This window comes from Archocentrus centrarchus, chromosome 8 (genome assembly GCF_007364275.1).
Source record: "Archocentrus centrarchus isolate MPI-CPG fArcCen1 chromosome 8, fArcCen1, whole genome shotgun sequence".
In the NCBI taxonomy this organism is placed as follows: Eukaryota; Metazoa; Chordata; class Actinopteri; order Cichliformes; family Cichlidae; genus Archocentrus; species Archocentrus centrarchus.
In genome coordinates this window covers 11,845,240-11,872,228 of record NC_044353.1, presented here as the reverse complement: position 1 = coordinate 11,872,228, position 26,989 = coordinate 11,845,240, and the positions used below count along the sequence as shown (strand labels likewise).

Sequence of the window (26,989 nt, the reverse complement as noted above, 5' to 3'; positions counted from 1 at the left end):
GTTTCTGCGTTTTGTTCTGTTCTCTGTCAAGATGATCCCACACTGCCTCAATAAAGTTGAGGTCAGGGCTCTGGGGAGGCCAATCCATGACTGATAGTGTTCCATTGTGTGTTTTTCCATCCAGGTTTGGTTTTAATGCATTGGCAGTGTGTTTGGGATCATTGTCATGCTGAAAAATGAAGCTGTTGCCATTCAGACGCATTACAGATGGTGTTGCATGATGGATCAAAAATGATGCTTTTTTTTGTTCATAATTCCATCAATTCTGAGACCTCCAACACCATTGGCTGAAATTCAGCCCCAAACCACAGCAGAGCCTCCACTGCGTTTTAAAGACAGCCACCCTTTCACTGAGGGTAGATGGCTCAGCTGGAGGTCCAGATGCATCTCTTAGGTCCTGTGCCAGCTCTTGATTTTTTTTTTCTATTTATTAAGGACATGACTTTCAGATACTGTTCATCTGCTGCAGATTTTTTTTCTTTTTTAGGCCTGCCACATCTTCTTTTGTTCTCCACTTAACCAGTTTCCTCATTTTTTTAAGAACACACTATCGAACTGATCTCAAAATGTAAAAAATCGGGATGATGAGATGATGTTAATCAATAGCAGCTTATTGCTGTTTCAAGTAAAAATCAAAGTGGAACACCTTTCATAACTGTTTCCTGATGTAATTACTGCAGTGGAAATGGACATCACAGGGACAAGAAAAGTAGTCCTCTCCACCAGTGAGGTCAAATAAGAGTACTGTTTGAGAGTTTGTTTGCTTTTTTTGTTGTTCATGTTGTTTTTAACACCCATGTGCTACTTTATTAACGACTTTAGTTTCAGAAGTGTTAACCTAATAAAATTACACATTTAATTAAAACCCCGATTATGGCATGACTTTCAGTGCAAACCTCTCATCAGCCTCTTGGTATGACTTATACTAACGCCTGCATGTGTTTAGCTTTAAAAAAAGCAACAATATCTTAACATAAGAAATGACTACTCACTCTTTCAAATACAAAAACACACAAGACTTCTGTGGTCCTTTTGATTCTGAAGAACAACAGCCTATAAAAAAGCACATTACACATTTCTCTATTTAAAAAAAGGAAGCTTTTAACAGTTTTATCTATCGTCTCTGCTTTAGTGTGAATAAAATTAAAGGGAAAAAACTTAAGAAGCACACTGTCAAACACACAGTCTAATCAAGCGCCACATGTTTCACCCTTGAGAAGGTTCATGCTGCGTGAATATCAGCGCAATTTCAAGAGACTAATCCTTTTCCCTACAAACGTCTGAATGATCACTAATTGCGCACGACTGAAAGGATTCCACGACGGTAGATGGCTGACTCCATTTGAAGCAATTACCACACATATTAAACTGCTTGACTGGAAAACACACTCATGCTCAGTTGGTGGGCTCATAAGGGCTTTTAATTTGTCGCTGTTATCAGTTTGAACAGCTCCACGGCTGCAAGGTTTTTGAAGTTGATTATGTTTTATCAAATATAATTTTGTGAGAAAACAGAAGTAGCTTGTAATATTTGGTGTTGTCTTACTCTGCAGTGTTTAGCAAGTTTTGTTCAGGACACAACTGAGCATGTGGTGCTCTGAGCCTATCAGACTGCCCGGAGATGTTTCTGTGGAGTTTTCCAGAAGTTCCACCAAACCTCACGGGAATAAAATCCTCGGTGGCAGATATTTCCTGCCTTCTGCTGAATTTTTTAATAAGTTTGGGAAACTACAGTATGTGCATCAACTTTTGTTCATTATTCAGGTTATATAACACCTTGTGTAACAGAGGAACCATTTTACTGGAAATGAGCCTTACTGGGAAGCATACCTCTGACCTCTGGCATCAACAAAACATTTTTGACCAGAGAAATGCTGGTTGTGTGGGAAAATCCAAGTAAATCAGCAGTTTCTGAAATACTCAGACCAGCCCATCTGGCACCAACAACTAAATCAGCTTTCTTCTCCATTCTGATGCTCAGTTTGAATTTCAGCAGGTTGTCTTGACCACGTCTACATGCCTAAATGCACTGAGTTGCTGCCATGTGATTGGCTGATTAGATATTTGCATTAATGAGCAGTTTAACAGGTGTACCTAGCAAAGTGGTGCATATTTTATACATTTTCTGTATATTTTATACATACCGTTTTATGTTCTGTATATTTTTAGATTATATTAGACTATTTTTATTTTAGAAAATCTTAGAAAGTTTGACTTTCTATTGCATGGCACTGAACAGGAGTGGTCCTCCAATCTCATTGTACAACCTGTATAATGACAATAAAAGCATTCTATTCTATTCTATTCTATTCTATTCTATATGCATTAAATATAACAACATAGAAAATACACTGTGGAGTTCAAACCAAAACCGCCATGGCAGCCCTTTTACAAACACCATACGGCTAGATTAAAGGTTTTTTGGGGAAGGTTCAGAGGCATCAGTGTCATGCTGGATGACTATGAACATAGCACAGAGGTAACAGGTCTACTAATTCGAAGCTCAGTGGCTTCTCCAGCCTGCTTGTTCTTGCTTGTAACTCAATTCCAATTTTCCATCACTGTTTAAGTGTATGCATGATACATAAAAGCATGGCGTAAAGTTCTATATCACTGTGTATGAGTGTATTTACATTTGTGAAAGTGGCTTGTAGTGTAAAACACTTTTAGTGGTCAGTAAAACTAGAAAAGCACAATATAAACACAGGTGCATTCACCAACATGATGCTAGCAGAATAAAACACAAATTTCATAGAGAATATTGGCTTAACCTTCAGAATGGGTCACTTTATATGTCCAGTTTGTGGAAAAACAATCTGAGGCAGGCACACTATATCATGTCTACTTAATGCTGTGTCATGTGTGTAGGTCTACAGTTTGCTGCATCTGCTTCCTGCAATGTGTGGTGTTGTTTGAAGTCCAGTATGTTAACACTTACCACTTTCCCCCTTAGCATGAAAGGGCCAGATTTCCCTCAGCATTTAGACTGGGGGGATTCTCTTCTGATAGGAGGTTTACACGGTATATGATTTTTTTCAGAACTAAAGCATTTTCTCTATATATTTTTGCCATGCAACTGTGACGTACCTCGTACAACAATGTAGAGAAAGTCAGTGTGCCAGCAGATCCATGAGGTAAAACATGTGCCATTAATGCAAAGATCTGTCGCTGTTTGAGCCATTTTGTGAATGTGAATATGAAGCTCCGATGTCCTCATATCACTCTGTATCATTTCAACAGTGCTAATAATGCAAGTTGGTATAGTTTTTGACTATTTCCCCAGGGAAGAGAAGCAAGAGAGGAAGGGCTAAGAATACTAAAGGGGAAGAAAGAGGGAAGAGGCTGGAAAAGAAAGTGGGCCAAAGGGTGAGAGGCTGAGAGAGCAGACACAACGGTGAGAGAGTGCAAGACAAGCAGAATCAGATGGTTGCAAGGGGAAGGAAGATGGAGACGATGGGTTGAGGACGTGATACAGGGAGAGATAAAAGGCTTGTAGCAATGAAAATAAAGACATGGGAGAGATAACAGGAGGAGAGGGGGGCAGAGTCAGACCCAGAAAGTTGAGGAGATAAGACAGGATTAGAAGAGAAGAGAAAGAAAGAAAAGATGTTTCCAGGGAGATAGAGGATGCAGAGAACAACAAGTACTCAACAGTAGCCCTCTTAAGCATTCTGGACAGGGCCGAAGAAAGAGACAGTATGTGTGCATATGTGTGTGTGTGTGGGGGGGGGGGGGGGCTGCTTCAGTTTGCTTTATTGCCATCAAGAATGAAAGAGGAGGATAAGAGAGGAAGACAAATGGAGTAATGGATTGGAAGTGGACACATATTAATGAGATGAGGAGCAGAAAATGTATTAGCTAGCAAGCGGAAAATCAAAGGCCAATTGAGATTCATGTGTGGGTACAGCATATGGCATACGCTATCCAGTCTGTAGATATAGTTTACGGGCATTTATTATGCTTCCAGGTCCTTTTAGTTACTAATATCCCTGTGAAAATCACATTTTTGTTTTCTAAATTTGTTTTGGCCATGCTAGTTTCAAAAGGAAAGTACTAGAGCTAAAATGGTATTATATTCAAGGGAGCAGCCTTGTACAACCTCAGCCTGTTGCTATGTAGCGCCACTGGAACAGCAGAGAACTGATTGAAGGTGTAGTAGGCAGCAATCTGGAAATGCAACGAATTAAACAACTGACAGCTGTCACCTCTGTTCTAAGCCCCTCCCACTAAACGAGAACATGCCTCTTAAAAGACACCTGTGCTACACTTCGGCTTCACTAAAGACTTGAACCATACTGTCCAAGGGCCAAGTCCTCTCTTTAACCTGTTGAGCCATGACATTACACACCGCTTTTGTGTGTTTCATGTTCTTCTTTACTACAAAAGCAAATGAGTGAATTTTAATTTGATTACCGTATTTTCCGGAGTATAAGTCGCACTTTTTTTCATAGTTTGGCTGGGGGTGCGACCTATACTCCGGAGCGACGTATATGTGACATTTATAACACATGAACCAAAATACTCCAGCCACTTGACATCTCCGTGAACTGCAGCTTTAAGGCAGTCTTGCGTAACCTGTGGGCGCAGTGGATGATGGATGGAGAGCACAGCTTAACGGCAACTGGGAGAATGCGCCACCCAACTTTCCTGGAAGTCATTGGATGGATCAAGAAAACATGGGCTTCAGTGGCAAACCATCCTGTTGGGATTCAGAAAGGCTGGAATAATTGGAACTGCAGCTGACAACGAGTCTGACTAACGCGACACAGAAGAGGAAGCGGCGCTTCGTCTACGGAGTGTACGGAATTGTTTAGAAGTGACACCGAGGATGAAGAATTCAATGGATTGATGGTTTGGTTAACTTGTTAGTATGTTCTTTATGCTATGATTATCTGAATAACTTAATGTTACGTTAACATACCGAACACGTGTTCGTTGTGCGTCATGTAGCTGAATGTGCTACGTTAGCATAACGTAGGCGTAACCGTGTTCGTCCTGTTCTTTAATCCATTATTATTTTAAATTGCCGTTCAAGATGGAATTTCTGCTCTGGGTCTCGGATTCTATCAACCCCCCCCCCCCCCCCCCCAAAAAAGTGCGACTTATAGTCCAGTGCGACCTATATATGTTTTTTCTTCTTTATTATGCATTTTTTGGCTGGTGCGACCTATACTCCGGAGCGACGTATAGTCCGAAAAATACGGTACATTTAAGTGAAATTAAGATTTTTGGCACAATAGAGTTTGCTTAAGATTAAAAAGTAAATAGACAGAAACTGAAGGTTGTATTTTCTGTATTTCCTCAAGGGAATGTTGCAGGAAGAATATCAGTTCCATAGCTACACACTGCATGGCAGAGTCAGATCAAGAATCAATATTACTGGCCATGAATGTTGACTCGCTGCAGCCAACAGACAGCAAACCAAAAACTACTGATATTATAAGTTAAAGAAATTCAGTTCAGTTCAGTTTTATGTAAGTAGCGGCAAATCACAGCAAACAGTCGCCTCAAGGTGCTCATAAGGTATATAATATATAATATAATCAAACTTTCACCTTAGGCAATAATAAATACTTTATCCATACAGTTGTAATATAATGGCAAGCGCTGGATAACAGAAGGTGTGTTTTGCACATAAAGGACTGTGTTACAAGTAGTGCAAAGACTATTAGGATAAATATTGTATAGATAATAAGCTACACTATATACAGAGGTAATTTTATTCTACATTAATAGTATAAGAGTCCTAAAGACTTCAGGACCAAACCCGGGACACCAGATGCTGAACCAGGATGTATAAACAGAATTAATAAAACTTACTAGAGGTGTGCAAAGGCTGGCAGAGAAGTAGTGCTGAATAGGATGGCAAAATCCAACAAAAAATGTAACAACATTAAATCTAAAAGGAAAAACAGGATAAAAATCAGAAAGGAATACTTAAACACTGGAACGCAAAGCCACAGCAAACAAGTCAAATACACAAGAAAGACTATTGCTGTGTCTTAAATCACATTTATGCTTTGAGTACATAAGTGTGTTCCCTCTGTCAAGTGCTCCAAGAGCACTCACAACAGTCATAAAGTTGAGTGATGGCTACTCTACACTTACTGCCCCGAGTCCTCACTTTCCTTCCTTTCTGATGGCAGCAAACAGTTTTCATCCAGTTGATAAAAGATTCAACAGCAGCACTGACAATGCCAGCTGGCTAACAGCAGCAGATTTTCTTCAGTCACTGCAGGTTCTCAAAGTGCAGTAGCTAGCACCGCGATCACAGCAAATGGTGTTTCTAATAAGTGCACAATTTGCCGTGTTTGACCTGAAACAGTACTGTTGAAATCCAACTAGACATGTAAGTTCCTAGTGCAGGCTACTAGAGAGGAGACGGAGACACACAGCACATGTATAGACAAGATTAATTTGTTTATATTATTCAAGCGTTGATGTCTGTGAAACTATGCACCTCATTTGGGTTGACTTTTAAAGAAGATTGCCTTGTATATGAGAAGCTGCAATCAAAATATTTCTCCAGGACTCTAAAGCCACTGGCAGAGAGCGAGCATCCAAATAGTTCAGGGACTTCAAGCATCCATCACTCTGTGTTGTTGAGTTCATGATCATAGAGCCATAGATCCAGGTATTTACCCCAAAAGAATTTGAAGGCCTGAGCTCAAACAAAGAGTGCTTATAAAAGCTTTTCTTTATTCTTTTTTATGCAAAACCTGAAATTTCGCATAAATTTAAAGAACTGAGATGGAATGACCCATAAAGACACGGAAGCTTGCAACATTCATTGCCTCTTACATGTGTATTGTGTTTAATTGCACTATATTGTGCTGATGTTCATGTTTTCATGCTCACTGCTCTCATGACCACAGGCAACCATTTCACAGCAGGCTAATAAAAAGACAATTGTTTTAATGCATTTTGGGAGGCTGTGCAAAGGTTTCAACAGTGAGATTAACAGTGAGGAAATATTCATGGCTGTCAGCTCTGAGGTCACAGCTGATTTGTCGACTATGTTACTGTAATTTCCTTGTCAAAAACGACACGTTGATGGCGTGATTTCTGTCATCATGTGCAGAAACACTAGAAAGCTGGCAAGAACCAATTATAGACTGAAGTCAACAGTAGAAATATATGTGTCAATATAATAATCAGCAAGTGTTTTTCTTCTCTTGCCTTATTAAAAGGAAATAGTGGCAATGAGACTTTGGTGTTCTCACCATTGTTTTTAAGTTTAGCAATTAACCCGCGATCACATGTGGCAAGGGTCGCAGTTTTGAAACCATCGTTTGTATTAAAAACAATCTTTGTTCTTTGCAGTCTTGCAGAATAAAGACATGACTTTCAAACCTCACAGTTTTAAAAATAAATAATCCTGTCAACACATCACAGAAAACAGCAAATGATTTCTTCATCTGCAGTAGATAAACAATGCAAAGTAAAAGTACACACACACACACACACACACACACACACACACACACACACTGCGGTGTTACAATCAGTTTTGATATCAAGTATGACTTAAGCAGAAAACCATGCATGAGCTAATAAGTTATCTATGTACCTGGCTGTGTAGGAGTGATGCAGTTTGGGACTCATACGTGTCCAAGCCTGCGTTTAACTTTGCAGTTCCTTCTGTCTGCTGCACCTCTTTCACTGCAGTCGCTCTCCCCAAACTGAATATTTGGCTTTGTTTGTCAATCCACTGTTTATTCCAGATAATAAAAACATGTTGCCTGGCTTCCATTTCCTCTGCCATTTGCTGTGATCTCCTCTCCAAAAAAGTTTGGCTTTCTCTTTCTCAGCCTGTTTGGTCCATTTTACTTACTCTGAACTAAACATGTAAAATTTGTGCTGACATTATGATGCGTAAAGGTCATTAATTTAAGTATGTTTGAGATTCATTGGCAGGTGTCCATGTTACATATTTGCCTAACCAGGTACAGTATTTAGAATCTGGTTAGCCAGCTTTTGTTAAGCTCAGCATTTTTAATTAAATTAAATTAAATAACCTTCAAATATAAAACCCACTTGTATAAATGAAGACCCAGCTGTTACAGCTGAATCAAGACGTTTGTTTTGTTTCTGTTTTTCTTTTTCTTTTTTTTCAAATCAGCTGTGCTGTTCACAGTCTTTACATGCACCCTACAGCAAGTAAAGAAATACCCACATGGCCAGTAATTAGTTTCGAGATTCAAGTAACGTCGTGCTGTGCATCACATATAATAGTCGGTCCAAGTGCTTGTTTACAGCTGCAAGTTCTGTGTGCTCCTAAAGAGTTAAATCTGCAGGCCTTTTCCTGCCTGTGTTCCAGTTTTCAAGCGGCATCAGAACTTGTTCAAAGGCATCAAACAGTAAAAGACAGCAAGAGGGGAAGTTGTCTTATTTCTTATAAATGATTGACGCTCCCAACTGGCAAACAACCAGAGACTCATCCTTTTTATCCTCACTTCCACTAGCTTGAGTTTAATTCAGAGCATTTTCTGTTTTATTGATGTAAATAATCTTTATCCTCAGGTAAAACTATTGAGATAAAGGTTGCTGTGCTATTTCTTTTTAAACAATGGCAGTTCATATTTTATCCACATCAACATGTTTTTTTTTTTTTTTCTATTGTTTATTATCTTTCTGACGGTCCCAACTAAGCAATCTTTAAACACTCTCCCTCTGGTCCTCTTTGTTTCAGCACTTGCTCTCGCTCTTATCTTTGCCTGATATCACACTCTTCTCCTCTCCTCTTCCCTTTTTTGTGGCTATGCATGAGTGCACTTGTGAAAGCTCGTTAGACAATTTGTTTGTCTGTTTTTCAGATTGTGTGCAGGATTCTCAAAGTGTGTAAATGTTGTTTTTCTTCTTCCCTCCAGGACTTTGACAGAGCTTCTGAAGCAGCCCGGGGAGGGAGGAGCAGTGGATGGTACTGGTGTTCATCATCCTATAGGGACAAATGGTATCTCTGCCAGGGCACTACGCTCCAACAATGGCAAGTTCTGGTTTTTGGCACGTATGAGTTACCATGCAAGCAAACTGCGCTGACAACAGAGGATTGTGGAGCTATCAAGCTCAGCTTAAGCTAAAACCTTTACCAGTTAAATTTTACTAATTTGGGAATAATCTCTACATTTTGGTATTTCAACTATTTGTCTATACTTTAAATTGTCTCTATTAGTGATTCCTGTAGTGATTCCTGATGTGTTATATGTTTATAATAGCATGCCATTACCAGACAGAGACCCCAAAGAAATAACCAAAGCACTTAAGTCTTTTTTTTTTTCACTTACTTACATGAAAAAGTGTTTTTTCCTTATTTTTACTGTTACAGTGGTGGATGTTAATATTAAGCATGGCCATAGTTTTAAATAATGAGGTCAGAGTTTGTGCATGTAACCCCTAAAGTCTGAAGCTTGAGTCAAACGTTCTGGCTTCAGACTTCAGTTTTTTCTGCATTTGGCTCTACAGTGGTGATTCTAGGGTTTGTTGGGGCCCTGGGCAAAAATTCACAGGGGATCCCTCCCACCACCCTCATTTTATTATAAATAATATGACACCAGCAACAGTAACAGTTGACAGGTAACTCATTACAGTAGAAATGGCAGAGACCATGTTTATTTTGGTAACAATGCCTAAAACAAACTGACCAGTTGTGAAGTCTTAATACTGTAACTACTAGCTTTCCAGTTAGCATAGCAAGCTAGCTACACTAACAAGTTGATGGCCAGTGTCCTAACTCTACTGCCAAATAAATTATGGCAGTAGATAATTTATGAGATTCTATATTTTTTGTCTCTCAAAAAAATTAATGTACAGTGTCAACTGTTATCCTTTGAGTTTAGCTAATCATTGTTATCCAAGTTGTAATTTATATGTTTTCAAATAATAGTAGATCACTTCTAAAAAAATTTGCAAGAGCTCCCTGACATGTACCCTCTAAATTATAAGTATGCCCAAGAGACTCAGAAACAAAGAGCTGGATTAACTGGAAGGATTTGAACAAAGTTTAACACTGACTGTGGCAGACCATCATTCTCAAACACACAGCAGCCTCAAAAGACACTGAAATGCATCATTTAAGCACAAACGCCATGGAACCTACTACAACTCTTGACTTCAAACCAGTAAATAAGAAAATATCCTTTACACCCACCCTCGACCTCTCTGTTAGTGTGTCTTCATCACACATATAAACACATACATGTCTTTCCTGGGCGGGGACGTGCAGGGACAGGCAGGTCATATTTAATTAAGATTTAATTAGCTGTTCCAGCTCCAGACCCACAGAGGGAAAACTGTGTGACCCATCTGTCTGCCTCTTTCTCTCGACACTTTGACCACACACAAACACACACACACACACACACACACACACAACCACACAGTATACATGCTTAATATAACCCTCTGCTTCTTCAGTGGGTTGAGACCTAAATTAGTGGACATGTTTCCTGAGGGCTCATTTGTGACAAGACTGATGGCGTGTTTAAAGGACAAAAGTCCCCGTTGCCTCACAGTTTTGCCCTCACCGTTGAACTCAAAAGAAAAAATGCTAGTTGTCCTTTTGTCCAGTTGTATTTATATCCAGGTTGGCTCAGTATTGTGTAGTTTTGCACAAGAGGCAGATGTGAAGCCATATGAAATTAATAAACAGGACTCACTGATGATAGCAGCTTCATTGAATGTAAAAGCACCTTTAGGATACCAGCTGTTCCTCGCTGCTCCGGGTTCCTATAAATTATTTGCATTCCAGGGTAAAAGTGTGTTTGTTTTTGTCACAAATGCACCTATACTACATGCAGCATTTATCCGTGGAACTACAAAAGGAAATTAGTGGAGCTTCTCCCTTTACTTTCATCTTCCCACCACTGATGTAAACATGTTTTGGCTGTCTTTTTCACCCCGTACTGTGCTTATTAACGCTCTGCTTTCTTCTGTCATCGTCCTCTCTTTCTCTCTGCCTTCTACCACACTGCAGCTTAAGGACAGACGTACAAATAAACAAAACACAAATATGGGAACACTTTTTTGGTTTGTGGGCTCTAATTTTGAATCTGTGCATTTGGAATATTGGACAGCTTGTTTTCTTGATTTTTATAGTTTAATCTAAATGAGATCAGAATTTTTAAAAGGGGGGGCATCATGCTGCATTAAATAATGTCTGAAACTAGTGATCAAAACCGTAAACTCATCAGGAAAGCATCTACAGTACCAAGGTCATAAATCATGTGAGCAGTAGGGCCATACAGTGGGATCTCTTTTCGTAACAAAAGGATTTGCCTCCTTTTGGTCAATAAAACAGTCCAGGTTTATAAGGTTCTTTTGTATTCATGTCACTCTTCTTTTATGTAATCTGTAATGCAAATATAGAAAAAAAAATGCTGCAAATACAGAAACCAGAATGAACTACAGAAACATTCAGGTTTAGCTGCATATCTCTAAAATAATATTTAAACTGTGTGAAAAAAATCAGATTCATCAGCATCACTGTTTTTGGCTTCAGTAACTTAATGATACAACACAACAATGTGTTTTGATTAGTGAAACATTTCAATTATGTGCCATTCTCAGAATGTGAAAACATTTCAGATACATGCTACAGCATAAGAAACACAATTACTGAAGAGTCCTCTAAATGCAGGAAACATGAAGTGGAAAAGAACTGTCTACATTTGCTAGTCTTGCGTCGTACACAGTTCGGTGAACTTTGTCGAATCACTGTTATTGTTAATAGTAGTAGTAGAGCAGTATTACTGTAGTTGTTGTTAAGTTTTTGTTGTGCTAGTCTTAGTATTAATAGCATTATGTACAATGTCTTTAATGTTTTACTTTTTTTAGACAATGTGCATGACTAGACATTTCAGCGTTGCTGCTTTTGCTACTCAGCACCAGAAATTATAGCCGGTTAAACAAATATTCATATTTTATAGATGTAAAACAGCAGTTACCTGTTGGCTCAAAGATATTATGACGCCGCCAGCAATTAAACAGGCCTGGAAACAGGATGAAAAGTAAGCAGATGGCAGGTTTGCAAAACTGTGCCGTTATTCAGTCATTTGATGTTCTTAGAGGTGTTCTTTTTCTTTGAGTAATTAGAGGTTCTGCTTTGGTTGTGCGAGGGCGAACCAACATCTAACCATACAACTAAAGGGATGCGCAACCATCTCCACAGATGTGTGGACACTAGCCTGCTAATGTTAGCCACACTCAGTAATGTATTCTGACATTTCATGTGTGCAACATGACACACGGTGCCACACCTTTTACCAACATTTGAAACATCATTTGGTTATTGAAAAATGTGATTGGTTTCATAAATCACCTCAATAGACATGCAATATGTGCATGACCATATTAGACTATTGGACTGTTCTCAGTTTCTGCCTTTTAGACATGTCAACTAGTCTGTTTTGTTTCTTTTTTTTCTTATTTAAACAACTGGTAAAATAGTCACCAGGAACAAAGCACACACTTTCAAATCAACCTGGAATGTTTGAATGTTAAGTCGCTAAGAAACCCTTAATGAAAATGGGCGAATCACATTTAATCCATTAAAAATAATAATAAAAAGAGCAAGTTTTTAAAGAGATGGGTAAGAGAGGTGTGAAACAATGGGAGAAAAAAAAATTGGGGTACAGGGTGATGACAGTAGTGCCAATAAAATAAAGCCATCCTTATCCTGCTGGGTCAGCTGTCACATAATCACCTCTTAATTAAACACTTTCAATCCTCCTGGCAGCTTAGACAGGGAAAGCAACAAAGAGAGAGAGGAGGGGGCATGAAAGAGACAGAGACAAACCGGGACCAGGTGGTAAACAAACCTGCATAAATACAAAAGAAATTGCTGCAGGTTTGAGTAAAACAACTTTTTTTGTAGGACTTGGAAAGCTATTTTGTTTCATAGTTTGAATTCTGTGGAACATTAATAGAGCTTTTCATTCAAATATTATTCCATCTGCTCCTTTTCACTGGTGTAAAGATTCAAATTCACATTCAAGACCTAAAGACACAAATATTGTTTATTTGTAATCAAATCCATTAGAATTTCATCTGGATGTAGATATGGAGGCATTTTAACCCAGACAGTCTGTAATGTTGGTTCATTCAGTGTTTCTGCCACTTTGCACCAGAGTGGAACTATTTTTGTCCCCTGCAGGCTCAGTTACAATCTTTTTCTGATCCCCTGACTTTCCTTGCAGTGCACTCAAATATCAGTTCTTGAAAAACTATCAACATGCTGTATTATATCTGCATGCAACTGTGGATTTTGAATTTTGACCATAATTTAACCTTAGTAAAAGAAATACAGTACTGTGCAAAAATCTTGAGCCACCCAGAATTTTATATTTTTCTTTCTTCTTGACATTTTTTTAAAGTGGTCTTCAGCAATAGTTCTTCAGCCTCTATTCACACTCACATTCACACCTATGGGCAATTTAAAGTGACCAATTAACCTAACCCCAGTAACTGCATGTCTTTGGACTGTGGGAGGAAATCCACACGGACACAGGGAGAACATGCAAACTCCACACAGAGAGAGGCCCGGTGGAATCGAACCCAGACCTTCTAGATGTCATTCTGGCTGTGAGGCAGTAGTGCTAACCACCACGTCATCATGCTGCCTGTATCTTTGCATATGCTTCAATAAATCTCTGCACCTATTTTGCATTTTTCTAGCAAAATATAAAGAAATGAGGTGTGGCTCAAGACTTTTACATAGTACTCTATTGTGTTATTTATTCTGGTTGACAATTAATGGAAATCTGTTAACCCCGGATTATGTTGACTGTATGTTCACAGAAATTGTCCTCAACAAAGTTATAGAAAAAGTCTACAGTATGAAAATAACAGTTTACTTTGAGAACAATGCAGTTCACATGAATTGAAACAAAAACAAGGCAAAAGATGCTAATGCAAACACTCAAAATGCATATCAAAAATACTGCTTTTATTAGTGCTGATGCACTGTAGCCTTCAGTATTTTGTAACTGCCCAAGTCAGAAATAACTGTGCTGTCTAAGTACACCTAATTAGGATGAAAATACTCTGAAGAAGTTCTAAGTCTTCCCCTAATGAAGATGGCAGGCAAATCCTTATGTTTCCTCTCTGAAAAAAAAAAAAAAGATTATTTTGTTATCTGCCTTCCCCTCCCCTTCTACTCTTGCTCATTTTCAAGACAGATATATTTTTAATACAATGTAAGTGATGAAGTAAGACATAAAAATGTCAAGATGTAAAGAGAAAGGCTGGTATATTTAAAAGGAAAGAGGAGGGGGAGGGGGGGGTACCAGGGTCTATTACAATGATTGAATGAGTGAAACTGCAGAGCAAAGAGTTCCTGCGGGGTTACGAATGACAGCTGATATTGCAGAGAGAAAAGAACAAGAAACTGCTGTCACTTCTTTAATTTATTATAGCATCACTATTAAAATAAACAGTACTGTAACATGTATTATAGCATTCAGTAATAAAAAAGGGGGGATTATCTTGTGAAATGGTAGCTTAGTTTTCCAGTTATAAACTGCAGTTGTTCTGTGCTCAGGCTTCAGTGTTCAGTAAGACTGCATGTTTCACAATAAACATCTATTTCTTTATATTAATGTTAATAAAACTATTTGAAAATTGCAGGAATGTCCTATAAATAACAATGGATATTTAATAGTAATGGTCCACTGTTAATGTCTAGAGATTCTACTCACTTCAATTTCAGTAATGAATAATATATAATAAAGTCTATGCCCTGTCTCAAAGCATCATTGTAGACCTTTTATGATAATATCTTGAGCTGCCTCCCAAACCAAATAAGTCTAAACATATAAAACCGCTTTAAATTTTAAAAAATTATGACATGAAGGTTTAACTGAAAACCCTCTTTGGAGTTGGCCTGTCTTCTGTTTCTTCCATTGGACTTTATTCTTTTCTCTGAGTTAATCCCACTGACGCACCTACAGAAAAACAGTATGTAAATCCAGTTAATATTGCCTGAAACTGCAAATATCATTGCTGTAACCTTGCTACAGTTCAAAAACACACTTGGGCTGAGATATCATACAAATAATCTCAGACTCCGATATAATCAGTGCGTATCTGGGGCTCAGAAGCAATTCTTATCATGATTTAAAATGCAAGTGGAGCAAAGGGAGTTTATTTAACAGATCCACTTCATATGAAAATAAGGTTTACAATAATCTGTATATGCTCTGCAAGCTATTTGCACAGATCATGCCAATTACATGAAACGTGAAACTTAAATTAATTTGTCAGACAATGGCACTTGATTTTTGTCATATTGTTACTGAACTTTTTAATTGATTTTATTTTTCCAATAATATCCAATAATAATATTTATTTCTGCAAGCATTACAGTCACCTACTGTTAATAATTTTTTGTGTATTTAGCTCAGAAAGGCATCATTATTTCATTATTTAGAAAGTATTACATTACTGGGACAAGAACCAGGATGATGATTACTACATGAGGTTACAAGAGGTATAACTTTATGCTAAAATCATTGTAACAGAAAGAAAGAAAGAAAGAAAGCCTTGTAGCAGATAAGCTAACAAGACTGTGTAAAACATGGAAGTGTCTGGTTTAGAGCAGGGTCACAACAAGATTTTTAAAAAGAAAAAAATGTGTGAGAGAGTTAGAGTGAAAGAGAAGGAAAGAATAAAACAGTGAGAGGTAAAGGAAAAGAAAGGCTGAGGAAGGAAGGATGAACACAGTCATAGATAGAGAGAATAGATAGAAGAGACAACATGCTGCTAGCTGCGAGGGGGACAGCTGGTCAGCTGCTGTTCTGCTCTGTTCTGGTGTGGAGAGCTGCCCTGAAGACAGTCACCCTATTCTACACACACACACACACACACACACACACACACACACACACACACACACACACACACACACACACACACACACACAGGCCATGCACAGGCCATGCACAGCTATATACATCATTATAAACATGTGTGCAGATGGCCGCATGTAAACAAATCCTGCCTGAGTCTGTGCCACCTGAGCATATGCATATATACCTACTGTGGTATGCATTTCCATGGAAATTTTGTCAATATGTACTGCTGAGACGGTGAACTGATATGAAGATGGTGATAAAGAAATTGGGAAGAATGTAAAGAAAATAATGGGTGATATCAAAGTTTTGAAAGAATGAGTGGGAGGACAGGAAATTGGGGAAAGTAAAATGAAAACATAAGGTGCGTGTAAGTGAGCCAGTGAGTGATTATATAAAAGTGTGAACTAGAGTGGAGAGGGTATCAGGCAATGGAATGTGAATAAGAAAGTGTGGCAGGGGATGAGGAGTGAGACAGGAACAGATGGCTGGGAAGAAAAGGAGGGAAAGAAGATGGAAAGCTGGGAATGTGTGTACACTCCCAGATCACTTATAGCTGCTGTCAGCCATGCAAATGTTCCCTAACTGTAACAGCGACTGCAGCGCAAGGAAGAAGAGATTTTTTCTTTCTTTCTTTTGTTCATCAAATTATAAGCAGATGAATTCAGAACCATGGACAGTTCCACGTTGCATATTTTTTGTTGCATCACTGACTGGTATGTTGTGTTTTGGACTTAAAGAAAGATTTGTTGTGCACAGTTTAGTAAAAGTACCTATCCACTTGCACTATGAGAAAAATTTGGCCCATATTAGCAACAAATGCAGTTTTAAGAATTCTTTTTACCCCTACTATTTTTTCCAATAATGGCATGACTGGCACAAAATTTGACTCAGCAAATGTCAGCCTAGGAAAGCAAATGTCATATCTGCTTAGAACAGCGTTTTCAAAAACCTACCCATATAAATAGATTATTGCACCATTATAATGGGAATATATCATTTGTCAGGTACAGTACTGTCCAAAATTCTTAAGCCACCTCTTATATCTTTATTTTTTGGTAGTAAAATGGGAAATCTGTGCAGTGATTTATTGAAACATGCAAACATACTTTTAAATACAGCATATAAAGCAAAACAGAACTTGTATAATTCTGAAGAGCTTGACAGACAATATTTGGTGTAACCACCTTTATTCTTCAGCACAGTCCAAACTCTCTGAGGCAGCTTTCCTGTCATTTCTTTTATGTAGTCTTCAGGAATAGTTCTCCAGGCTTCTCGAAGGACATTCAAAGCTCTTCTTTGGATCTTGGCAGAATTTTTGTTCTGTTCTCTGTCAAGATGATCCCACACTGCTTCAATAATGTTGAGGTTCAGGCTCTGGGGAGGCCAATCCATGACTGATAGTGTTCCATTGTGTGTTTTTCTATCGAGGTATGTTTTTACTACATTGTATGTTTGGGATCATTGTCATGCTGAAAAATAAAGCCTTTGCCAATCAGACTCTTTCCAGAAGGTAGTACATGTATTACATTTCTCCATTTATAATTCCAGCAATTTTGACAAAATCCCCAACACCACAGGCTGAATCACAACCCCAAATGATGACAGAGCCTCCACTGTGTTCTTCAGATGGCTGCAGACAGTCGCTGTTGTACCTCTCCTGACCTCATCCTGTTGCCACTGATTTTCAGTACAGTTTCTTTTCTAATGTGGCAAAGCTAAGCCTTTTCTCCCTGATCCCTTCCTTAAGAATGGCTTCTTGACAGCCACCCTTCCACTGAGACCATTCAGTGAACAGTAGGTGGCTCAGCTAAAGGTCCAGATGCATCTCTCATGTCCTTTGTTGGGTCTTTGCTGAATGTTTTCCCATTTCATGAGAACATGACTTTCAGATACTGTTTATTTGCTGTAGATATTTTTTTAGGCTTGCTGCTTCTTTTTTGTCCTCTACACATCCAAATTTTTTAAGGGACCACTACACACCATACCAAGATATGCCAAGTTTTGAGCTTATACAGTGCTCAGTCAGAAATCAAGTTTTTGTGATAACAGGCAGTGACTCTTTCACATCACTGTGTTTTGGCCCACTCTCCTTTGCAGAATTGTTTTAATTCAGTCAGTTTCACTCTGTTTAAGGTCATATCAAAGACATTCAGAGATGGGCTGGCTAGTGGATGCCATTTTTGCCCAGTCTCTTTCTTACTGTTGAACCATCAACTCTGACTTGATCATTGTCCTGCTGCATAACCCAAGTGTGCTTGAGCTTCAGGGCACAAAATGATAGCTGGAGATTCTCAGAATTTCTGGTTCCTTCGATTACAGCAAGTCATCCAGAACCTGAAGCAGTAAAGCAGCCCCAGGCTATCACACTACCATCACCATGTTTCACTGTTGGTATGATGTTCTTTTTATGAAATGCTGTGTTAGTTTTATAACAGATGTAACAGAACTCAAACCTTCCAAAAAGTTAAACTTTTGTCTCGTCAGTCCACAGAATATTTTCCTACAAGTTTTGGAGATCATCAAGATGTTTTTTGGCAAATGTTAGACAAGCCTTTGTGTTCTTTTTGGTCAACAGTGGTTTTCTCCTTGTAACTCTCCCATGGATTCCATTTTTTGCCCAGTCTCTTTCTTATTGTTAAATCATGAACTCTGACCTTAACTGAAGCATGTGAAGTCTGCAGTTCTTTAAATGTTGTTCTGGGTTCTTTTGTGACCTCCTGGATGAATCATTGATGCACTCTTGGAGTAATTTTGTTGGGCTGGACACTCCTGGGAAGGTTCACGACTGTTCCAAGGTTTCTCCATTTGTGGATAATGGCTCTCACTGTGGTTCACTGGAGACCTAAAGCCTTAGAAATGGCTTTGTAACCCTTTCCAGACTGATAGATGTCAGTGATTTTGTTTCTCTGCTGTTTCTTTAGATCGTGACCTGATGTATTGCTTTTTGAGACTTTTTAGCTTACTTTACTTTGTCAGACACATTCTGTTTAAGTGATTTCTTGATTCAACAGGTCTGGCATTACTGTTAAAATTATTATTAATCTCTGTCTCTCTTCCACTGCCTGTCTTTTGTCCTGTCTCTCTCCCCTCAGCCCCAACTGGTCACGGCAGATGGCTGCCCCTCCTTGAGCCTGGTTCTGCTGGAGGTTTCTTCCTGTTAAAAGGAAGTTTTTCCTTCCCACTGTCGCCAAATGCTTGCTCATAGGGGGTCATTTTGATTGTTGGGTTTTCTGTGTAATGATTGTAGGGTCTTTACCTACAATATAAAGTGCCTTGAGGCAACTGCCTGTTGTGATTTGGTGCTATCTGAATTGAATTGAATTGAATTGAATTGAATTGAATTGAATTGAATTGAATAGAATTGAATTGAATTGAATTGAATTGAATTGAATTGAATTGAATTGAATTGAATTGAATTGAACTGGCATTAATCTGGGTGTGGCTAGTTAAACTAAACTCAGCTTTCCAAAAAAATTTGATTATTCACAGTTATTCACAATTACTTTTTCACACAGGGCCAGGTATGTTTGGATAACTTTGTCCCGTAATAATTGAAATCATTATTTAAAAACTGTGTTTGTATTTACTCAGGTTATCATTCTCAAATTTTTTTTTTTGTTTTTTCTTTTCTTTTTGGATGACATGAACCATGTATGAGAAAAATGCAAAATAAAATAAAATAATAATTTAAAAAAGAAATAAGGAAGGGGACAAATATTTTCATGCAGCACCATGACTCTTGTTGGAGTTAGGTGCCTTTTTAATACTTGAATGATTTATAAGACAGCGTTAGGTGGTTTACCGTAGCTAACAAAGAAACAGCCCTCTAAAATGGTCACTTTAAAAATGACAAGAGAATCTGGCTCCTTAGAAGCAAAATATAAGGAAAAGAGGGGTGGTTCAAGACTTTTGCACAGTACTGTGCTCATGTAACTACAGTGTTACATATGCTTTACAATAATTATGTCCTACATTTCAGACATTGAATCACTGATTAAACTTTGCAGCCACAAATAAAAAGCCGCCTATGTCTGTGCCCTAGTTACTGTTGCAACACCCTTTTAAAACTCATTAAATAATGATGCCTGTTCTGTTTCATTAATTCAAATGCACATATGCAATTCTTTATTCAGAAGTTCTCACAGGTGACCTTGTAACAAAAAAAAAAAGTCCCTGTGCTACAAAAGGATAATGTTTCAGTGGGAAACATCTGAGCTCTTCTCCTCCACTGGAGGTCTCTTCTGACATAGGTAAGGATTTGCATTTGTGGGGCATAATTTGCATGTCACTAGCCTTCAAGAGAGGCAAAAAAAAAAAAAAAGGCAGAGAGAGAAAAATAAAAACATTAGAGAGGGAGAGAGGCGGAACGGAGGCTGAGATGGCAGGAAGAAAGAGAAGAGGCGCAAGAGAAAACTGAGAGAAACAAATGGAGCAGGGGGAGCAGGAATGTACTTTTGATGCAGAGAGAGTGGGAGAGCAATAGAGAGTGGAGGAGGGAGATGGGATCAGTCTGACATTGAAATCAAAACAAGAAAATGGTTATCACTGCAGCCTGCAGGACGGGTGCTAAGTGAAAACACGTCCTATAGGCAGGGAGATGATGTGCGTGCAGAAGTGCGTTAGCATCTGTGTGGGTGTTTGTTTACATTTGTGTGCCCTTGATTTCTGTGGATCATCACTACAGTGCCACATGGGGCCGGTGCCAATTATAACTGCACTGAGCGTCAACAGCACACCACCAGAGACAGAAAGAATGGGAGAGTGGCGTTAAAGAGGGCAACACTCAATTAAGAATATATTAATAAGCGTCAGGTGGATTACTTATTTTGTAATGAGGTGGATTTTTCTTTAAATTTAGTTTGAAAATTGTTACTATTGTGCGTGAATGTCTGGTTTAGTTAGCTGTTGTATCAGTTTATATTCTAATTGACACCTGACAGGATATACATGTGAACCAGAAATTTCTCACTGGTCTTTTGGTGGCTCCTGCAACCTTTGAACAGTCTTCAGCTGCTGTCCTCATGCAACCAGATTTAACACCAAAGAGTAACACATTTTATGGGATAAAAGGAAGAGGTTTAAACAGGCTCAGCAGCTGTAATACATAAACAGAATTCTGTGCCTTAATGTGAAAAATAGCAACCCATTAAGTGCTGAAGCCTGTACACAAGAAGCTAAAAGTATCTAATTGATAACTGTGAATGTTAAAATAGAAGTATCACAATTTACTCTCACCTGCCACTTCATTAGGTATACCTGATGATTCCCTTGCAAATATTTACAAATATCTAATGGTCAAAATAATCTGAATAAATTAATCAGAATGGGGAAGAAACGTGATTTAAATGACTTTGAAAGTGGCATGGTTGTTGGTGCCAGACGGGCTGGTCTGAGTATTTCAGAAACTGCTGATCTGCTGGGATTTTCCCACACAACCATCCCCAGGGTTTACAGAGAACACTCTGAAAAAGAGAAAGTATCCAGTGAGCTGTATTAACCATGTCAAACCCATTAATTTCCACATCTGTTTATGAGTGTGTTATATATTTTTCTCCCACTCTTGCTTTCCCTCCTTCTTATAGCTCATTCTTCTGGGTTTTTCTTTCTTTCTTTCAACCTTCATATGGGCTTCGTAATAATCTATTATTGTCTGCAGTGGAAAGAGGGTTAGGGAATGTGATTCTGCATTTCCCTTCCACAGAAACTTCTAACTCCTCATTTTCTCTCCCCTCAGGCCAAACTATCTTTATCTTCCCCTTAAGCAAAAATTATACCAATGCAGCCAAAACTGCCCATAATAAAGTACATTAAAAAAATCCCAGTTATATCTTCTTCTAAGCTGCAGGTAGTTTCATGAATTTATTGATTATTTTAATATATTTTTACACTGACATCTACTGTTTTGAAGAAGAGCTTCCCTTCTTGGCTGTTTCAAAAGTGTCATTCATCAGTCTCTGACTTCTCTCAGGTGGCTGAAAACTTATTTTCTGAAAATCTTACCCTGCACAGCACCAGGTAGAATTACGACATCCTCCCTGATTGCTGGGTAAATCAGGTGTAAATCAGGCTAATAATCCAATCGTGCATCAGTAACTTTGCTCTTCCACTGCAGTATCGTTTTATCTATCTCAGTATTTCCAGTTCCCTCTCATTAGTTGCCAGTCTTCTCTGATCTCCCGCCTTCTTTGTGCTCACAGTCCCACTTCCCTCAAGGCCTCTCTTTCTTTTTTGGCATTTTCTGTCACTTCTCTGTCCCCTTCCCCTTTATCTCATTCTTCTCTCTTCTTCGCTCTTTTGCTCTCTAAATCATAGCCTCAGCGTCTGCAGACTGAGCTGTGTTATCCGTCATTTTCTCACTGAACTCTGAAGTCATCCAAAAATGATCACAGAGCTTCAATAAATAGATCTGATATTCCCTCTGGTACTTTCAGTTGTTCTGGAGTTGAGTTTCACTGAGTTGAAAGCAAATTTGAGGGGGAGGTTACAGGGCCAGAACCTGGAGGTAACAGTACTAAAACAGAGAGAAAAAGGACAAGAAAAGCCATAATGAGTTAGTGTGAAACGTGCATTTTGAGTCATCTAATTTAAGATAAATATTTTTTGAAAACTAAATAAAATGAAAAAAATTTTAAAAAGTGAAAACAAATGTTGAAGTACAAATGAATAAAATGAAATCATATGACAAACACATGCACAGGGTCAGTGGTCCTCTTCTGTTCATCCGAGTTCTGTGTTGCTGTGTCCGCTGACGCTGCTGAAAGTCAACCAACTCACAGAGGAGAAATATCCAGAATAAGCTTATTAACAAGCCAGGGCAGCAGCAGATTACAGCTTTAGCGAACGACCAAAACAATGACACGAAAATGACAAACAAAGTCACACAGTCGGATAGACAGAAACAAAACCAGAGGGTCAGTGTTCTGACGGGAAATTTTGGCTCATTTATAAATGATTAACTTCCCTCATGGTTAAAACTTTAAGTTATATACAGATAATACACAAAAGATTATGGTAGGTGTATTTATTCATCCTGTATTTCCAGTTAATTTTTTTTTTTTTTCACTTTTGGAATGACCTAGAAACCAGTCTGCAACCATCTGGCAACCACTGGTCATAAAGGAAAAATGTGTTTTCACTGACCAGTTGGTAAGTGGTTGCTTCAGGCTGTACTGTGGGGAACTTTAATGAGGGGACATCTTCCATGCAAACTATGAGAGACCATGACAACCTGCAGTGACCAAAGCATTCATGAGGAGGTTTTTGGTGCAGTACCCTCTTTGCAACCAGTTTCACCCAGTGACAGCCAGCAACCTCCAGGAACCACTTGCCAACCATTTGGGGAATACACATTTTTACCCTAGGGACCGATGGTTGTATCACATCCAATGTGGCGGACATCTCTCAAGTGAACAATAAAATATTTCACATTTGAAACTCGTACAGTTGCACTAGGTTGTCTAAGGTTGTCTATGTAAAAAGCAACCCAAACAGTGTTACAATAAATGAAAAAAAAGAGAAGATCAAACCCAGGTTACTTTCTCACCTCAGTGGTTTTGAAATGGGTGGAAATTACAGGTTATCATTTTCAAAAATAAACAGAAATTGCTGTGTGTTGAGTGGTAGTTTTAGAGGCTTTTCTACCATGAAGCAGAGGTCCACGTAGTGGCACAAACTCTGTAGGGTACATGCTCTTGGATGCCATCAATGTCTCTACAGAATTTTATGTTAATGTAATCTGAGTGGTTTTCTGTGTTCTGTGCTTTCAGTAGGGTGTTTAGACCCCTGTAGCTGCTGCAGAGGACATGTGAACTCAGAAATGTATACAGCACATGTAGGGGGGGCCGTAAGGTATCTTCAGGCACATCTATATTTTCCCCTGTGCACAATGAATGAAGATGCTTGTTTGTGAGCGTGTGCGTTCTTTTATCTGTGTGGATTGCTTCAGTGTTGTGCAGTGAATTTTTTTTCCCTCTCAGTCATTTGAAGGACACAAGAACCCACTCTTAGCCACCACACACCAAGCAGTCATGACTGCTCCCTTCCACACACACACACACACAAACACATACACACGGCAATGCGAAGCATCGTGGTTAGTGTGGACAGACGTCCTTATAAACTGCAGCTCAATAGAGACAAATGACAATGTCTTGCCAGCGTGTGCTGTCTTAATGTGCAGTTTACTGTGCACGAGTGTGTGTTGAGTATTAGAAATGTCAAGAGAGGCTTAGGGAGGCTTTGTTATGTCTGTCACCACCTGCCTCGAGCCATCCCTGGGGTTAACCATTATGAATTGACACATTTTTACACATTTGACCTTAAAAAAAAAAAATGTAGCTGTGTGAGTGAGCAGTGCTGCATGTGATTGCTTGTGGTTGTGTTGCCTGTATTTGTCACCCAAATATACAAGACCAAAATGCATTTCAGCAGATGTAGAATTATCTCTCTGGATGAAGCAAAACAAAGCAGGAATCATTGCATAAATTTTGCAAAGGTATTAGATATCAGCTGGCCCAATTTGTAAACCTTGCCATTAAAGAAATTGTGAGCATCATGACATCTTTCTCTGTTTGCAAGTGTGTTTGTTTTTTCTCAGTGAGAATGCATACAGAGGCACTTAGCTTTCCTTTGTAAGCAAGAAGGGTTTGTTTTCTATGTGTTAGGAGCAGTGAGGAGTGAGGTAGATCAAAGTGAGAACATTCATGGATGCAAAGAGCTTGTGAATGTGTGTCTATGTGAGTATTTGTGTGTGTCTGTTGGATACTGATAGGAGCCTCTGCTGAGCCCCTGAGTGAGGTGCAGCGTGTAGCTATACATTAAATAGCCAGGATTAGCCTTGACTGCTGCAGGCTCACTGATAGTATTACTGTTATGGAGCGACTGGGAGGGATCGAACTCCATTTTGGCTCTGTTATTCTGTCATAATGAGGCATAACCCTTCTCAAAGAGGACTCAGTGGTTTCCTGGTTAATGCATTAGGCCAAGTGTAACACTGGAGCTGGCTACAGTACTGGGATTGGAGATGACACACTGAAAATATCCCAACAAAAAAGCACATTTACAGGAAGCAAATATATTTTCTATTGATGGTCCTCATAATAGGAAAATAATTTCAACAATCTCCAAGTGTACCTAGCTGTTAAATTAAACTAAAATATAATATATACACATTAAAAAAAAAAAGCAGGCTAAATATTGAAGATTTGGGCGCTAATGCAGAATTCAAACTTAAGACAAAATACAGTGTTTGTCTGTGCCTCTGCAGTGATACATAGCACTATTTCTTCTGTTAAGTGAAAGAAGTCCTTGCCAACCAAAACCACTACAGATTAGTTACAGTTCATTAATGTTTGCAGTTGTGCTTAACATCCTCCCTATGCAAACTTTGTCGCTTTTGGACCGAACATAGGAAGTGTAACATCACCCACAGGTTTGTGGAATACTTTACTGAATGCCCAAATGTGGTACTTTGGCCTTTTTCTTCTTCATCTTCGTCTTCTTCGTCTTCGTCTTCTTCTTCTTCTTCTTCTTTGTCTTCTTCTTCTTCGACATGACAATATTTGAACAAGGAGGGCAACACTGGGGAGTTACACTGGTCAACAGTTTTTCAGAAGCTGCCTGCTTTGGAAATAAAATGCAATATTTCTAGACTTTGATGTGCTGAATCCAAACAAACATTAATTTTTTTACATTTTCACCTTTCTTTAGACAGTTGAATTTGAATCAAATTATGAGCTCATGTCTTCTTACTGTACCTGTTTATGATTATTTCATGTGATTATTGTGATATTTTACCTTTCTTTTTATGTAACAATTTAAAAGGTCTGTCTAGAAAAGGCTAAACATGAAACACTGTATTGGAAAGCATATCAGGGTTAATCCACCTCAATTCCTCCCAGAAACTGTACTGAATTTATTTAGAGCCCAGCGTGCCAGGCAAGATCAAGGTGCTGTGTCTAGGTGGGATGTTGTGACATGGCAAAATTCAGTCTCTCTTCAACAGAGAGACATAGATGTCTCTCTGTTGAAGTTATTTATTATTTAACAATGCAGAGCACCACTAGCAGAAATGCAAAGGTTATGTACATTCACTGGTTGTGGTAAAAAAGAAAAAAAAAAAAAAAAAAGAAAGTGCACCCTCTGTCAAGTCTAAAGATTTACATATCGGGACATAATTGAAAGAAATATTGTTTTATAATTAGGTAAATAAAACCTCGGATGAACAACAAAAAATGTCATTATTTATTTAATGAAAATTAAGCCAAAATGCAGAAGCAGTGTGTGACACCACCTGACTCAGGAGATTGTAGAACCTCGGTTAGCAGCAGCAACTAAAGGCATTTGGTTGTTGTGATTTGACCCTCTATAAATAAAATTGAATGGAATTGTTTTTGTGTGACTTCATCAGTCTCTCACATCATTGAAGGACAAATTTTGCTCTAATCTTCTTTAATATGTTACTTGTTAGCATTTGTTTTTCCCCTTTGGTCAAGATACAGTAATTTTGTTGGGGGAAAAAAATTCATTTTCTGCCAACATAATCATATTTAGGTAGGAAATGTCAGAAAATGAATATTACAGTACAATATATAACTATAGAAAGTGATGTACACAAGTGTATACGCAGTGACTGAAGGGGTTATGCACAACGCTCTTAACCTTTTATATGGCACTCACTGAAATACTTTGAAATTCAAAATTCCAATTTTAGATTAAATTACTTTTGTGACATTTTTCAAAATGTTTCATTTTCAGAAAATCGAGGTAAATGAAGTTACCATATTTAGTTCCTTGCCCATAAGTGGTTAAAAAAAAAAAGTGTATCTGTAAAAATACAAGAAAAACACATACTGTATATGGTGAAAGGGACATGTATTTTAGAACATTTAGAACATTCATTACCACGTCACTTTTTAGAACATTACAATATACATAAATTTATACAACATTAGGCCATTTCTTCAAGACCACATGCTTCTTAACCTCACTGAGGTGCGGGATGGGCATCATATATAAAGTGTGGAAAATAACCAAAAATACTCAATTGCCCCATAAAGGGTTAAGGTCCCACCACCGCATTTCAGTTAGGTTGAGGTCTGGACTTTGACTAGTGGTCTGGACCTTGAGTCTTTGCTTTTTCA

At 38.5% G+C, this 26,989-nt stretch overlaps 1 protein-coding gene across 1 annotated transcript in view; it reads left to right on the top strand.

Annotated features, from left to right (window-relative positions):
• Nucleotides 1–26,989, top strand: part of LOC115784719 (protein shisa-8) — a 112,060-nt gene that overhangs the window by 31,753 nt on the left and 53,318 nt on the right. Inside the window, 1 exon segment of the mRNA XM_075074398.1 lies at nt 8,871–8,986. Coding sequence (XP_074930499.1) covers nt 8,871–8,986 — 116 coding nt within the window.